At 37.9% G+C, this 18,263-nt stretch overlaps 1 protein-coding gene across 2 annotated transcripts in view; it reads left to right on the top strand.

The window, feature by feature from the left end:
- The window catches only part of mcm9 (minichromosome maintenance 9 homologous recombination repair factor), a 52,832-nt gene that overhangs the window by 13,245 nt on the left and 21,324 nt on the right, over positions 1-18,263 (top strand). For both annotated transcript variants that reach the window (XR_015854501.1, XM_088362695.1), the window contains one exon: positions 7,215-7,301. Coding sequence is in view for 1 of the 2 variants with exons in the window: in XM_088362695.1 (XP_088218821.1) it covers positions 7,215-7,301 (87 nt within the window). In the remaining variant the exon portion in view is untranslated. The remainder of the gene's footprint in view (positions 1-7,214; positions 7,302-18,263) is intronic.

Raw genomic sequence — 18,263 nt, 5'->3', positions numbered from 1 at the left:
TACAGTAGACACACACAAATACAATCTCGACACTGCACCTGTCAGCCGTTCCCTCCAACACAGCAGTAACCTCAACAAAAGATACGTTTGTCATTTTCATCTGTTACATATCAGCATGGCCTTCAGCTGCACACCTGTTTGACGAATACATTATATATGCAACAGTATATTTATGACCGTAAAGTTATGAGTCTTAATCGTCGATAAGTATGTGATGAGCATGAAAATAGTATCTGTGCCCTGTGAAATGACAATACACAACATTAAACACACAGCGACAGGTCTTGCTTATCTTGATTTACTAGATGATGTTGTTTTCTTGGCCAATTCTTAGCTTTTGTTTTATTTAAGAGTTTACGTTATATTATGCAGCCATTCGCAAGCCAAAAGCCAATTAGTGTTTTGCATTTTGCGTTTTGATTGATGGCTTTTCAGTCAAATCATATCGAATAAGCACAATTTCATAAAAATCCCCAAATTCTTTACAATTTAACTTTTTAATTTTTTTTTTTTTTTTAAGATTTGTTCCTGCTTGTATTGTGTGTTGGACATTATTGGTATTTGTGTTTATTTGATGCCATCAATATGTATATGTTATAATAACACGCATCATATTTGTTTTGTATTTAAAGGGAAGTGATTATAAAATTGAAAAAGTGAGGAAGGCAAAAAAAAGGATAGTCCCAGTTAACCAATGCAAACCAAAATATGTTTTTTTCCCTAAATCTAATCTAAACATACTTTTAAGCAAGTACTTGAGAAAACTACTTCAGGCTTCGGTTCTTTAAGCTTAAAAAAACAACAAATAGACGCTTAGAATTTGCAGGATAAAAATCCAATAACTCAGTTTAACATTCTTTATTTCAATTTGATTCCTTGCATGGTTTTAGAGTCGTTTCTATGCTGGGAGCAATACTCCCCTCAGATTCCAAACAAAGTGTTTAGGCTCAGTTGTGCCCCTCAGAAATATTGCCTTTATAACAACACTTTCATTTCCTGAGGCCGTCACGCAACAAAGGCCCCAGACAACTTCAATAAAACCAACAACCCCCCTGTAGATTTAACTTAGTGTTTTACCCCCTTGAGAGGACGCATACAAGCAGCAACCAAGCAAAACGTAGAAATTCAATATTTAACTCTGAGAGACATTAAGGCCGTTTAAAATCGTAAGGTGGTCAAAACAGGTATCGGAAGATACAGTTTGATACTAATTTACTCTTACCACAATCGCTTATATTTTAGAGCAGGGGTGTCAAACTTTTTTTCGCGGACCGCATTGTAGTCATAGCTTCTTTCGGAGGGCCATTATGACTGTTAACCCAAATAAATGTATGAGCACCTCATATTATATACAGTAAAAGCTACAAAACAAACTGACAAATAACTTGTTTTCAAATCAGACCAGTAAAAACTGGTCAAATATTTAAAAAAAAAAGATATTAAAGGTGAAGACAATTTTCAATTCTAGTAATGACACATGAATTTGATGCACAATTTGTCTTCGCGGGCCACATAAAATGATTTGGCGGGCCGTGTCTGGGCCCCCGGGCCTTGAGTTTGATACCTGTGTTTTAAAGGCTTGTTGTATGTGCTCCAACATGGCCGACCGAGGGATTGCAAGGGTCCTTTATAGGACAACTCTATTTGCATTTAATTTTCATCCATTTAATACCTATTCCCTCTTTGATTTAGTAAAATAAAAGTACTCACTCGCTCAATCTTTTTTTTTTTCTGTGCACGCGATACGTTAAATGTCTTGAAATCCCGATGACGCGTATTCCTGCATATTTGTTCTTGTGTGTGTTTGAGCTGTTTGAGTTTAGCCAGACAAAGCTGTTGCTAAGCTGGATCTTTTGCTGCTGAAGAAATGCAGTCTTTGTCATTATTTGTTTGGGTGCCACCTCCTGGCTGATACTTTGAACACTGGCACCCTGGCCATTCTTGGCAGGATATTGCTTGATCCACTGGGTGTTCCTGAACTCAAATGCCATACTTGGTTTTAGATGCATTAAATGAACAATTCTTCTCGCCGAGGAACTGTTTTACTTTAGTTTCAATTTGGAAAAATTTCAAAATTTTTTTTTTTTTTTAATTTGTCCTTGTGAAGAATTAACTTATAAATGAGTGAGGTCTGTTTGTGCTTGTGAGTGTGTATACGTGCGTGTGTGGACCTCCACAGCAGAAAGCTAGTGAGGCTTCAAATGAGGTTGGGAGGCCCTCTTAACAGACACTTGGCACCCATGGAACACAACATCATTTGGACAAAGGGGTATTCATTGGCACTTATCGTCACGATTTTCTCTCTCTCTTGCTCTCGCTCGCACACATACACGCACTTACTTGACTTGTACACTTTTGAAGTGACATCCTGACATTACATAATCTTAATTAAATCCTTAGGAAGGCTGGTGATGTCATTGGAAGCTGAGCATGTTTGCGTCGGCAAAGAGAGAAAACAATGAACAAAATTCTCATCTCGCTCTCTCTGTCGTCTATCAATAAAAAACATTTGAACATGTTTCACAAATATGCATTACAATGAGAGCTCAAGATTTGGTAAATGATTTAAATCACAGGTGTCAAACTCAAGGCCCGGGGGCCAGATACGGCCCGCCACATCATTTTATGTGGCCTGCGAAGACAAATTGTGCATCAAATTTGTGTGTCATTACTAGAATTGCAAATTGTCTTCACTTTTAATATCTTTTTTTAAGAATATTTGACAAGTTTTTACTCGTCTGATTTGAAAATGAGTTATTTGTCAGTTTGTTTTGTAGCTTTTAATGTATATGAGGTGCTCATACATTTATTTGGGTTGACAGTCATAATGGCCCTCCGAAAGAAGTTATGACTACAATGCAGCCCGTGAAAAAAAAAGTTTGACACCCCTGATTTAAATGATTTATCAAACAGTGATTAAGTAAAAGAGGAATTTGCAGTAGGAAATATTATCTAAGAAAAACAAAACAAACATTTGTCATCACTCGGTTCAAGCAGCATCAGAGAAGAGATCTATATTTGACCTTATCAGTTCAATTCTGTTTGATAGACCTTTTTTAAAAAATGTTTTTTTTAAATAATTCAGCATTGTCTTTTAAATAGTGCTCTTCACCTGACATTTCTCTTGCTAATTAGACTGACTAAATCCTCAGAATTTGCTACTACATTTAAATAGGTTGTATTCCCATGGGAGCATTAAGGTTAAAAATGTCAACCAAATCAAAAGGCTGCTTTGATTTCATTGTGTTCAGTCAGGTCAAGCAGGGCACATGAGTGCCAGTGATGGATAGAATCCCAGGGGGAGAAATTGGGTTGTCCATGGGCTGCTGTGTTGGCTGGTACAAAGTTCAATACCAGGCTGTACTAGGTCCTATCCAACCCTAATTCCCAGATGTAAATAGTGATTATGCTCTTTCACACCACAAGTGCCCCCTGTGCCTTTTTCTCACATCATGCATGATGAAAATTCACAGGATGTCTTAATTCCCAAGGATTTGAGGATTTATTTCCTAGAGAGATTTTTTTTCCTTTGCATAAATTGTCATGAGACTTACATTAAATCACTGGTGTCCGTGTAACGTGGCAGTCAATGTTTCAGGAAATACCCTGATCCCTTCAATGTCCTTGGATTTGCTAGAGCAGGTGTGTTTTACACTTGTCTGCATGTTCCCAGGAAATAGCATCGTTATAAACTCACAGGATAGTTTTGATGTGTTGTTGTAAATATTTCCCCAATGAGATTTGCCATAAATTTAGTCAAGATGGTGCCGTGATGAGTTTCGGCAGATATGAAACATAACACCAGATTTATTTAATTAGTATATTCAGGAAATATTTATTATTTGGTTCTTGAGCTGAAAAAAAAATAGGTTTGAGTTTAGTTCAATTGAATGCCCTTCTATAAAATCACTAGTTATGTGTCCTGATGGCGAACTCTCATTTGCCCACGTCTGTTAATGCTTCTTTTGCCTTGTTTATAGTCCAAAGAGAGAGGAAAAAAAACCTGTTTCTGATTTTCAGGCAATGTGAGCGTGTGCACTGCAGTGAATAGTCCAATAAAACAGAAACAGGTAATCTCAGACCAATCAGCTTTGTAATTAATCTCTGAATTTATTACACCCAGCAGTTTAATGATGCAGTCCTCCAGTTTTTGGAAACAACGCTCAGTAAAGTAACTCTTGTCCGATTTAGTGTTTGAAACGACTACAGATTAAGATGAAGGACAATTCACACCATCCGGGCCAGATGCAAATGTGTTCAAACATTTGGTGGAAAAAAAAAAAAATCGGAGTACCTCTGGATAGCAGATGCTTGTGTGTTAAGATCGACGAGTCATCAAGATCTAGGCTTGATCAATGGCTTTGTAATAATGGCTTCATTTTGTTTGCCCTGCAAAGAAAGAAGCATTTTGGATACTTAGGTTTTAGATTTTATTATACCACTCGGTATGATATAATCCTTCCATTTTCTATAGCTAGCACATATTTTAGTATTGACACATCAAGTCGATCCACGATTCGTCTTTGCGGGCCGTATCTGGCCCCTGAGCCTTGAGTTTGACACCTGTGGATTAGTTCTTCTCATGTCATATTTAATTTAATACTGCAGTGGTCCAATTAGGGTGGAAATTGGAAACAAGCTGCCGCCAATGCAATTGGTCTGTTTTTCATGTGACAAGGTCACACGGTTTCTTTAGAAAGACTTTCTGAGTGTGTTTCGTTAAGCATTGTAAGGATAAGAAGGGTTGCGTGGTTGGTTGTTGTATTGGCATTTCGACATATTTACTTGTTTCCTTATGTAAGGATAAGAAGGGTTGCATAGTTGAGTGTTATATCGGCATTTCGACATATTTCCTTCTTTCCTTATGAAATGGAAAAGGGTCATCTAAACTGAGTTATACTGTAGCTTCATACATACCGTATTGGCCCGAATATAAGACGACCCTGATTATAAGACGACCCCCTCTTTTTCAAGACTCAAGTTTGAAAACAGACTTTTTGAACACCAAATTTAATTTTTGTACAGAAAATAATTACAGTACATCGGAAACAAAATATTATAACAATATATTGGAAAGAAAAAGCCTCATTCAAATCATGCAAAAACTGTCTATCACATCTTAATATCTGAACATTTAAATATGTAAACTAAAGTGAATTAACATTTGTAAATGAATGGCTTCTGGGTTTTCCATTTTCTGTTATCTCTTCTCTTATTTTCTTTTCTGTCTTACCGCAATTTTTTCTTTTTCTTCTTCGTGCTACCGCTATTTTTATTTTTATTCTTCGTGACAGGGGTTCGCTTTGACCTGGGGCGTTAAATTCAGCATTCGCTTTAAAGATATAAATGGGTATAATGTCTACACCCCGAATGTAAGACGACCCCTACTTTTTCAGTCTTATTTCAATGCAAAAAACACCGTCTTATATTCGGGCCAATACGGTAGATATATACGTACTGTACATTAAATAAGCATCAAGCGACAATTGCTTTGCCAGAAGATACCCATTAGTGGCTTCTGAATATTGAAGCCCGCTTGAAGAGAGAGAGAGACAGAGAGAGAGAGAGAGAGTGTGTGGCAGCAGTTGGCACGAAAAGAGAAGATCTGAACCGCTGCCAGCTTTTGATGCGAGAACCGAGAGCAAAGAGGGGCTCAGTGGTCCGCGCCATTAAAACAGCAAAGCACTGTTTTCCTTGGTGAGAAATTGAGTGTGTCCATGTGTTGGTGTGTGTGTGTCTTTTATTTTCTTCTTAACATCACATTCAATAAATGTCCCCAGCTTGTCAGTGTTCACAATGGATCTCAGTAACAAACTATAGAAGCTTTTTCCGACTGCAACTTTATGGCTGTGAATACAGATATGGTCATGTTGCGTAATATAACATAGCTTGTCAGGTGGCAAATACAGAAATATTTCCTGTCATGATGTACAGTTGCATTTTAATGATACAAACGCAAAGTTCGACCTGTTTTTTTATTCCACTGATATTGTCAAAATGTTGTTTGGAATCTTGGCTTGACTAAAAAAACAGGAAAACCAAACATCGAAACACTCGCGTGGTAAAGCAAAGTTCTTTGATGACAACTACTCGGCATCTTTCTGTTATGTTTTAAACCGTCAAATATGTAAATGTTTGCATGACGCTGATGGAAAAAAATGTGCAGATGTTCAGATCAAACTCCGGTGAGATCATTTATCACGTCGCTTTTTGATGGTCAAAATGACCACAAAGCGACTAGCATTGGTTTTCAGTTGGTCAATTGGAATTATTTTTGCATCCTGCGTGCCTAACCAACATATGCCACATACCTGTAAAGCAAAGGAGCATGGAAAATATTCATATTATTCTTTGTAATGAGCGTCCAGATGGTCAGCAGTAGTTGCGTGAGAAGACTCAAAAGACTCAGGTTTTCCACATGCTCATGTCTCTCATCACTTTTATTCCGAGCTGTGTGTTTGCTTAGTTGTTTTCACCAACATCGTGTATTATTCAAAACAGAACAAAAGACCAAATAATCTTGATCTAATGAGGCCACTTGGCAACGTCTCAAGAATCATAATTAATTCAAATGTTGCATTTATATTGTACAACAATTTAAGTCTCCGCGAAGTCGATCATCATTACCAAAATCGTGTTGGATCAGCTGCGCCACAATTTACACACGGTCCGAGCAGGTTTAAATTTACACTGACTTTTTGCTACCAAATTGTCATCCCGCATGTATTTTCAAAACACACCCTCACCTCACCTCTTTTTGATTTTATTGCTTAATATTGTGTCCGAGAAGTGTTTTTCTATCATACTTGACTTTACCACTACATTATCTTAGGTTAGTGACAAACCATAACATGTTTGGACTTCGCTACATATTTGGGTTAATAACACAGTTTGTCTTCCGTTACTGGCTTTGCAACATTTGACATTTGTTTATGATCCATTTAACTGCCTGCTACAGTGTTTATTAACCACAAGCATTTGCTTTAACCACCCCATATGTGCAAGTTTCGGCTGCAGTCAATCAAAGGCTTAAATCTAGCACTCTGTCATGAGCGCATGTACATAAACATGACATTTACCAGAATAATGCACAGTCAAACACACACGGAATAGTGACAGGAAATTCATTGATAATTTTAGTTCTTCTGCAGCTGAAAGTTCAACAAAAAAAATTCTTAAATCCATCTCTCCCTCCCTCTCTCTTGTCACACTAGGGGACAACAGCAACTTCTCACCATGGGAATTGACAGGAAGAGCTGAAGATGAACGCACACAAACACGTTTTTTCCAACGGACATACGGTACAGTGTTTTTTTTATTTTTCCCTACTGTATAGCCATACCCAGAGGGGGTTGATGTGAAGCGGATTTGGACATCACTTGCTTCCTGCCTCAAAGTGAAGACTACACCCATAAACACATTGGACATGACAAGTGAAAGTTTAGACATGACATGCAGTTTGACCCTTTTGCATATTATTAGATAACTATTATTTCTCAAATTATGAATTATGGGGCGGCACGGTTTGGTATCACTTCCGGCCATCCCTGTGTGGAGTTTGCATGTTCCCCCCGTGCCTGTGTGGGTTTTCTCCAAGTACTCCGGTTTCCTCGCACATTCCAAAAACATGCAGAGTAGGCCGATTGAGCAGTCCAAATTTGCCCATGGGTGAGACTGCTTATTTGGGGTTTGGCAAAAGAAAAGTCAGTCCAATCCTATGCAAACATATTTTTTCGGACAATAATAATAAAACGTATTGTAAGCATTTGATACTGAGAGAAAGGATGAATGGAGGTTTACGCCAACAGAAACCTTGGAGGTACATTGGTCGCTAATGTGCCACGTTCTTAAGACACTGACGTCAGCTTAAAAAGAATGAATCTGAAGTCTAGACACCATTGATTATATCCTGTGGCTGAATGGAATTTTCTAAAACCACATGGGTGGTGATTGTTGCCAACTGTTATCTGTCACGAAAGGCCAGAGGCCGCAAAAAGTAAAAGCGATCTGGGTCTCAAAAAGTTTCTTTTGTTGAAATTTCAGTTTTAGATGCATTCAAAAGTTTGAGCGTTAACTTTATTAACAAAATTGAAAACTGCTGCCGTGCAACGAATTTCGAAAAAAAATGTAGCTATTAGCACTATAGCAGATTTTCTGGCATGATTCAAAACTAAATTATGCAGTGGCATTTGGAGAGGAAATACAAGCAAGCAATTATGGTTAAAGGTTTCACAATATTATTTTTGTTTTTCTTGGATGAATCAAAATACTTTTCCGTGTCAGTTGACTGCAAGTTGTGGTATTGAGTCAGAGGAATGTTGAAACAGTTCTGTCACTGATGGTCTACTGCGGCATTTAACATCCTGCTGCCCACGTTTAAAGCCAAATTAAGCACGGGTGGAAAGGAGAACGGAGAAATTGCTTGGACTGAAGACCAAATACTACCAGGATATATAAATCACAATATGGAAGTCAGTGATGTGTCATCAGCAATGGAAACAGTAGCTGACACGATGATAAAATAATAATAACAACTGTGAAGGATGACTAATGATGTTTTTCATTGATTTTTGAATAATGTCATTCTCTAATGCAGGGGTGTCAAACTCATTTTTTTCGCGGGCCGCAATGTAGTCAGCTTCTTTCGGAGGGCCATTATGACCGTCAACCCAAATAAATGTATGAGCACCTCATATTATATGCAGTAAAAGCTACAAAACAAAATGACAAATAATTAGTTTTTATATCAGACGAGTAAAAACTGGCCAAATATTAAAAAATAGATGTTAAAAGTGAAGACAATTTGCAATTCTAGTAACGGCACACGAATTTGATGCACAATTTGTCTTCGCGGGCCACATAAAATGATGTGGCGGGCCGTATCTGGCCCCCGGGCCTTGAGTTTGACACCCGTGCTCTAAATTGACAAAATAAGGTTGTGGAACTATTTCTTTCAGCATTATTAGTCTTCCTGCAGTTTGTCAACTAGGTCGATTTAAGGCTAGCAGAGAAGACCTTGCTAGCAATAAATGTTTATATCAAATTATTGCTCAATTGAGCTTTTCCCCAAAGAATAAACAAACATAGTGAATAATTTTTTTTATTCTAAATCAAATAAGTCTACAGTGTTACCTTTTCATAAAAGTGAACAGAAAGATTGTGAGATTTAAAAGGGTTTGAAGGCTCTTTGGTGTTCTAAACATGAGGCAATTTGAGCTTTTCATTCCAACTTTGGCTGGGTCTCTGTCAGTAAGGGGCCTAAAGAGGCTGCATGGACTTCTCTGTGTTCTTTTCACGTTTTCCCAGGCACATCCAAAATAAAAGTTCCATGGTGCTTTTGTTGCCGATGGTTGCGTAACATCAGCTGGGCTATTTGGTGTTTGGTCACGGAGGTCCACAAGGCTAATGGTAAACATTACATTGCCAATTAAATAAAGCCAAAGCACAAACTTCCTTTTACATTTGCTGGACATAACGGTTGGATCTTTTTTCTCTCCTTCTGAGCAAATTGTAAAATAAAAAATCATGTAGTGTTGCTATGAACTAGGTTCATTTTATATACTTGAGTTACTCTGAGTCACTCAAGTGAGACAGTGGTTGAGAGTCACTTGAGTCTTTCAGGTTTTATAAAAAGTTGTTTTTTTATTACTACTGTCACACACTGATTTTTTTTTTCAATTTACACAATAATTAATCAAGCCTACGACTCTAAACTTACTCCAACTCAAATGTGAAGTAAGTTAAATTATAGTTAATGTTATTTTAAAATAAGATAACAAGTTGCAAACAAAATCATTTTAAAAATAACTGCCATTGTTGTTTTTGTTAACGTCGTGATCCCCCTGGAAAAGCTTGACCAAGTAGCTAGGTAGATGGAAGTATTGCTTAGGCCGCTTCCCCCATGTGACCTAACCTCGGATAAGTCTAAGAAGATGAATGACACGAGGTATTTATTTAAATATCACAATGTTCGTCTCAAAGGGATTGCCGGAATAGCTCCTTTCGAAATTCCCAAAAGGAGGTCAAACTTGTTTCCCGTTCCTGTATTCTATTAGCTAGCCTAATCTGAAACTCTCTGTGTTACAGTAACAAGCTAGACATACATAGACACACAACATCAGCTTTCCATTGCTTGCCAGCCTGACACTAACTAATCCTTATCCTCTTTGTTTTGAGCATCATTTAATGTCTTTACAGGTGACTGAGTAACCCCTGCTTGAAGATTAACTAATTTCTTTAACAACTCTGTGCACTGTCACATTTACTACTCATTCTGCATTCAGATATGCCGGTGTATATTGTGTGTGTGTGTGTGTGTGTGTCTGTTTGTGTGCATACAATACTGTGAAACGAATGTAGCTGCGTTGTTAGTTTAACTGCATATGTCAAAAGTGTGCTTTTAAAGTCTTGATCACTTAAAATGCATCTTGTTCATTTGATGGAACATATCTATTTTCCGTTGAACTTAAAATTTTCTGGAATTCTGAACTGTTCTGAACTGGAACAAGAATGCTTCTAATTTTAAATTATCCAAACCAATATGCTTGCTGTAGCTTCATTTAGTAAACACTTCCATTTTTTTTTTATCAACTTAGTTTTGTTGCTGTTGTGGCAAAGAATATACTTTTTTCAGTTTTACTTCATTGGCAAATTTGGTAGGAATTAAATTAACATTCAACAGACTGTTAAAGCTAATGAACATTTGTACTGAAAAGCACATGATTATTTAGGGAAAATTCCATTACCAACTACATTTATTCTGATTCCATAATAGAAGGCAGATGATGGGAAGTCAGTGACTCCACAAACTGCGCATGTTTTTCAGCAGCATCTTTACTAAATGGTGTTCTGACTATGACACAGCCATTGCCATTTAAAATACCCAAAATAGTAGTACATAAATATTCCTGGGTCTTAATGGCCATCATAAAACATTTACTATTCAGTCAAGTTATATTTTAACAATCATGTATAAAAAGGCTGGGTTGCATATAGCGGACAATCCCCTCAAAAATCCTTCTATCACTTCAGTTTTCAGTTGTAATTACAATGTTCACCACTAGATGGCAAATGTAAATTGATAGCATTCCTGACGTTTAACCTCCATGAAAGAAAGACAAATTTAATCAACAAACTATGGTAACATAAATACCTTTAAATGATAATTTAACGACCTGAAAATAGATAAAAGTTCAGTACTGGATGTCGCAATGTATGCTGGGATGTGAACAGCGTCCAATCTCAACAAAAGTACACAAGAACCATCAACAGTAAAATGTTGGCCCCATTTGATCATTGACGTGCCCATCTCAAGGTCAAGGTCCTGTCAAAGTTAAAATAAAATTATAGAGACAGGATTGCATCAACAATTCTGTCCCGATACATAACCATTTATGAAATTAGTCAAACATGACTAGAACCAGTAAAGCTGAGTCATTAACTGACAATTACTACATTGGAGGAGTAACCCAATGATGTAGCAAAGCTGTGGGTATGTTTGAGTGTCCTGGTAAGTTCTGAGCATTTAGTTAGGGTCATGCCAGTGAGCCTGACAAGCCTCCTCTAGGCAGCTCTCTCTAATAGGTGCTAATTGCATTCCATTCCTTACTGGTCAGTAGCCAAGAGGAATGTGACTGTTATTATGATGAATCCCTGTAGCCTTGGTCGATCAGCACATTCTTCTGCACTCAGTCAAAATACTCCTGCAACACCAAAAGGGGTGACAGGCAGTTATTAAAATTAGTCACCAATAGTCATAGTAATAATCATTAATACCACAACATGAGTAATCAAATATAAATTTCAAAAACTGCGGTTTGGTTAGTTGGGTCCATAAAAAGTTGTGATCATTTTATTTAAGTAAACAACAATGATGTTTCTGCATGTAAAGTATTTGGGAATTACTGATTCCAGGTTGTGTGGTGGAATTTAGATGATTTTCAGGTTTTTATACGGCGCCCCGTCCAACTCTTTAAGTTTGGGAATGACTACACGCCGAGCATTTGCGTCAAACCATGTCATAAAATGAACACAAATGTTGATCAGTTTTCTAGGTCAAACTGAATCTCCATGAACCTCATGAACTCGTGAGCATTACTTCATGAACTCTTGTAATTGCAATGAAATGAGGTTCTATAAAGTATTGGCTCAGGATTTTTCCCTCTCAATCCAAACCCATTAAATTTAAAACATTTGTGACTGATAATCACAAAAAGTTTGTGACTGATAATCACAAAGTTAACAATGTCACAAAATGGAAAACGAGACAACGTTGTGGAAAAAAGTTAAATTGGTTTGTCTGTTAGCAACAGTTGGCCCAGTGGTCATTGTGTGAGAGGCTGGAATCTTGGAACTAAGTCGAATAAAGATAGTGAGGGAATATTGAAGTCAAACACAAATACCACATAGTGTGACACACACAACAAATGAAACATTAGCAGGCGTCATATTGGTGGGAATTGCCACTTTCGAAATCATTAAATAGCACACGTTTGTGGTGTGGTTGTGTGTTTTTGTAGACATCATGTACGTTCCCACCCTACGGATGAGAAAACATGAGGAAGCTAGTGTGTTAGTGCCAGCCTCTCTCTCTCCATCTGAGCATGGAGACCATGACGAGTGAGGAAGCAAATTAACTTCTATCCTTCCTGCCGCCTTTCGACTCATGTACGATATTTGCTTCCCAGTATTGTTTGCCACAATGCAGATGACACACAAGGAAGATGGGAGTGTAGCCACTTTGTTTTAAAGCAGTTAAGAAATCATTTCTTATATTGTAAGCCCACTCAGCCTTAGTGGCCCGGGGGCCACATTCGGCCCGCCACATCATTTTATGTGGCCCACAAAATTAAAAGTGTCAACTCAATGTTTCTTGTTAAAATACCAAAATTATAAATTGTCTTTCCTTTTAATAACAATGAGATATTGCAACATTTTTCCGCTATAAATCCAATTTCAAAATTAATTGAAAAATTCTGTTGTATGTATGGGATAATATCCACACATATTAATTTCTATTTAAGTCATTAATGGCCCCACGTGGGAATCCATAACTCCGATGTGGCCCGCAACAAAGAATGAGTTTGACACCTTTTTGCACTAAGGGGTGTCAAACTCATTTTAGTCGCGGGTCGCATTGAAGTTGTAGTTTACCTCGGAGGGCCATTATGACTGTCAACGTCTTCTATAACCAGTTTTGGTATCAGAGTCTATTGAAAACTGTATAGCTTAAAAAGATTAATGGTGGTAAAAATTGTGATATGTCTATTTTTAAAAAGTGAAGACAATTTGTAATTTTAGTAATGACACAAAGTCGATGCAAAATTTGTCTTCTCGGGCCACATAAAATGATGTGGCGGGCTGTATCTGGCCCCCAGGCCTTGAGTTTGACACCTATGTGCTAAACTGTAAGATACAGGGGTGTCAAACTGATTTTTTTCGCGGGCCGCATTGTAGTCATAACTTCTTTTGGAGGGCCATTATGACTGTCAACCCAAATAAATGTATGAGCACCTCATATTATATACAGTAAAAGCTACAAAACAAACTGACAAATAACTCGTTTTCAAATCAGATGAGTAAAAACTGATCAAATATTTAAAAAAAAAGATATTAAAAGTGAAGATAATTTGCAATTCTAGTAATGACACACGAATTTGATGCACAATTTGTCTTCGGGGGCCACGTAAAATGATGTGGCGGGCCGTATCTGGCCCCCGGGCCTTGAGTTTGACACCTGTGATGTAAAAGCTCATAAAAAAAAGTTATTTTGGTAGTATTTCTAATGAATGGCCATTTTCTTTACTTTTCTGTATTGGTTGTCTGTTCCCACATCTTTTTAGTTTTGAATGAGGACTTCACATCTCAGCACCTGCTGTCTCAGTGGGCGCAGCAGCATGGGGGCACAAGCCTAACGTTAACTGTGCTGTTTTTCCAAGTCAAAGTGAAGGGAGTCACCTTACTGTTATTATTGTCATATTAGAGGCCCCTCTGAAAGCTGCTGGGAGGTATAGATAAGGCTGCACCAACAATGTGTGATCTTTCTTGAACATTGCTGTTTAGCAGATGTGTTAAGTCAAATAAATAGGAGGGAGAGTACATCAAATCCAGATCTCTGTGAGGGAGAGAGCAGCAACAGGTGTTGAACTGCAAAATAGGGAACAGTTCAACAAGTACTTTAATGTTCTGGGAAGAATTGGACAGTAGAGTACAGTAATCCCTCATTTATCGAGGATAATTGGTTCAAAAAAGCACTTGTGATAAGTGAAATCCGCGAAATACGGTCATCAACAAGAAGTAATGGGTAGGCTAACGAGTTAGCGGAAAGATGCTAATTCGCCATCGCGCTAACACGCAAAAACGGACTTCTAAAGGAATGTAAACGAACATTTGGACCAATGCTACATTGTCCCAAAGGTTAGACACGTTTCCTCACTTTATAAATTGTATTTTGACTTTTAAATGTTTTTTTAATTTGAAAAAAAAAATCTGCGATGTAGTGAAGCCGCGATAAACAAAACGTGAAGTAGCGAGGGATCACTGTAATTCATTCCTTGAAAGAAAATCAATGAGTGAAAAAAATCCAGAGATCTCAGTGCTACAGTGGTACAGATGTTTTTTTGTTTTTTTGGTATTGATGTTTTTGGCACACATAAATGAAACTACCTTTTTGGCAAAACACCATCAGAGGAGGTCAGTCTAGAGTTACCAGAATATCTTCATGCCAGTGGGAGTGGGGGCTTGGGAACCGGCGACTAGTTTTGTTCTCTGCCATTGTTCGTCTTCAGGATGTCCTTCTGGGATGTCACGCAGGAGGTCAGAGGAGAAGTTCTCTGTTACTGTCTGGAGGAAAGCCAGGAATGCTCTGATGTTGGTCAACCATTCAGGCTGTTTGTTCCACACGACTAAACAACATTGCACGTATGTGTCTCGCGTTACTATTGAGGACATTTCATTTTATGTTCAATATTGGAAACCATTTTTAGTAGTTTGATTGACTGACAAAAAAAAAAACCCTGAGCATTACAATATTAGGAAAGGTGGAATTTTTTTTCGCGATAAGTGAAATCCGCAAAGTTCGGTCACCAACAAGAAGTACTGGGCAGCCTAACGAGTTAGCGGAACGATGCTAATTCGCGATCGTGCTAACACGCGAAATCAGACTTCTAAAGGAATGTAAACGAACATTTGGAGCAATACTACATTGTCCTAAAGGTTAGACACATGTTTCCTCAATTTAGACGTTTTATTTTGACTTTTAAATGTTCTTTTAATTTGGAAAAAAAATCCGTGATGTAGTGAAGCCGCGATAAACGAAACGCGAAGTAGCGAGGGGTCGCCTTATAAGGGATACTGGGCTTTACTTGAAGACATCCAAAAAGCTTTTTTAGAGCCTCTGACTGATGTTTAATGCCATTTGGGTGGTTTTAATACTTTAAGAATGACTGAGGTCATGTAGTAAGCTATTCATCATGTGAGTCATTAAGGTGACATGAGTCAAGGTGTGGTTGAGTATTAAGCTGTCCATTGAGACAGGACATTGTAATTGTTTGAATGGTGGTGTCAGAGATCACCACCTATGTTAAGTGAAAGTTATTTCATTTTGTCATTGTGTTATTTGCCTCTCTGACCTCAAGAATGTCGTTTTACGTCTTCTGTCAAAATGCACACACTATTTCTATTGTGTTTACAGTTTGGATGACGTCCTACAGTAGCAAATTTGGACTTGTCTATTTTTATGGATTTCCTTAAATCCTAAATTTCTGCTTGGAAACAACATGTGATTGTTCTACTCTCTGTTCTCAGTTAATGAAGCCTGTCTGCATACAACCATGCAACAACAGAGGGCACAATTTGATTGTAGCCATGTTTATTTGTGTGTGTAAAGGTAGTCGAGATGGCAATTACACCGATTAGCTACCCATGACGGCATTTATTTTTCTCATAGGCAAGGCAAAGCGTAATACAGGCAATTTAACAAATAGCAACAAACGCAAACACCTCTTTCTTAGCAAACAACCACAACCGTCATTAACTAGTTAAAACAGATAATCTGTCTTGGTGGTCTCCTTCATGCTAGAATACATCTCATCTCTCGTTACACTCAGGTTTCCAGGAAGCTGAAACACCGTATGATCACTATCATCTCCAAAAACAGGCTTCAATCGGACCCAATCCACCTCAACCTCCCGTAGCAACAATAATAGGAGTTGTTCACTTCAAACCCATGAAACAATAATCTGACACTGACAAATTATTATTTTTTGCTCCACTCTCATGCTCCATAGTCACCTGCCCTAAAAACACACTTGAGGAGTCTCCACCAGCATCATAAGGTCTACTCTAAACACACCCAAGGCGTGCACCCTCAGTTGTTAGATTCCAGGAAATTATTTGTCAAATGAGTGTCATGTTTTTAACAATCCGTTTATTTCAATGCCACGAACCATCATTCATTGTTTTCTTTGAAAGTTCAATGCATGCGGTCAGATTTTAAGTGAACTGTCAACAGTTTCCCAAGTTTCCCAGTTACTACTTCCTACTTCGAAACCCTAAACCTAGTTTGAACCCTAGTTTAAAACCTTAACCCCGTTTTGAAAACATACTTCGAAACCCTGACCCTAGTTTGAAACCCCATTTCGAAACCCTGACCCTAGTTTGAAACCCTACTTTGGAACCTTAAGCCTTGCTTGAAACCCTTCTTCAAGACCCTTGCCCTAGTTTGAAACCCCCACCCTAAAATGAAACATTAGCTTGCAACTATACTTCAAAAACCTGACCCTAATTTGAAACCCTACTTTAGGACCCTAGCCCTAGTTTGAAACCCCAACCCTAAAATGAAACCCTAGTTTGAAACCGTACTTTGAAATCCTGACCCTAATTTGAAACCCTACTTTGAGACCCTGACCCTTGTTTCAAACCCTACTTCAAAAACAAAAAGTTTTAAACCCTAGTTCTAAACCTTAACCTTAGTTTGAAACCGTACTTTGAAGCCCTGATCCTAGTTTGACACTCTACTGTGAAACCTTAACTTGATTTAAATTTTCCAAGATCTTTTCTAATGACAGGTTGTTTGTTTAAAAGGCTTAAATCCAATTTTAAATCCAAACAGTCAAGACACATTGAATTATTACTCTCTGTAGACAACCTGTTTGGACTGAAAATTGTCGATGACCACACGGGCTAATATTCTTGGAAGTGATGAATAACATTTAGAAAAAAAATCCCCAAAGCAAAGATTAAACAATTACTTTTGCGGTTTTTGTAGTCACATGAAATCATTCTTGGAATCAAGACAACCAACAGCATTGCCTCCAAAAAAAATGACATTAACATTGCATCACCTTTTATGTTTTGTTAGCAATTAACAGCCACAGTTCAAATTATGATAATTGGATGGGTGGATCTTTGAAAATATGTTGTCACCAATCTTGGTGACAACACATGTGACAAGCGAAGGCTTATATAATCCAAAACTAATCTTTTGGAGTTTTGCGCAACATTAAGCACTTTCAAGCACGTTTTAATGTCACTTTGCGCCTTTAATTATAAAGTTCCACTCGATTTGTTGTGGAGGAGGACGGAGCTATCAGCCTGTGTAAACATACAGCATGTATGGGTTAATGGTCATATGTCCATTTCCTGTCAGGGTTCTCTGGGAATACTTCGTATGTTGACATTGTGTGTGCATTGCGTCTAACTCATTTGGCATGAAGAGGAATGGATGTCACATCCTGCATCCTTTTTTGGATTTTTTTTTTCTTTCAGATCACTAGGAATATCACTTCTTGTCTACCTAATTGATTTTGTAAAGCTTTTTCCACAGTGGAAGTCAAAACCAATCAATGACAAGTACCGTATTTTCCGCACTATAAGGCGCACCGGATTATAAAGCGCACCTTCAATGAATGGCCCATTTCAAAACTGTGTCCACATATAAGGCGCACCGGATTATAAGGCATATATAAGATATATACATTTGGCCTGCGGGCCGGACTTTGGACTCGCCTGCTGTAGTGGCTCAATGTTGGTCCATATATAAGGCGCACCTGATTATAAGGCGCACTGTCGGCTTTTGAGAAAATTGGAGGTTTTTAGGTGCGCCTTATAGTGCGGAAATACGGTATGGTTATTGAATCAGGTTGATGGGGGTCGTCTTTAATAGGAAATTAATTATTTCAGTGTCTCTTAATGAAATAAAAAAAAGACTAGTGTTTGTTTTATAATAGCTTTTTTAAGTCTCTGACTGTTTTGTGCTCCAGAGA

This window comes from Syngnathus floridae, chromosome 19 (assembly GCF_059516105.1).
Source record: "Syngnathus floridae isolate MCC-2025c chromosome 19, RoL_Sflo_1.0, whole genome shotgun sequence".
NCBI lineage: Eukaryota > Metazoa > Chordata > Actinopteri > Syngnathiformes > Syngnathidae > Syngnathus > Syngnathus floridae.
Note: the sequence above shows the minus strand (reverse complement) of the source record. Positions and strands in the feature narration are given on the sequence as shown.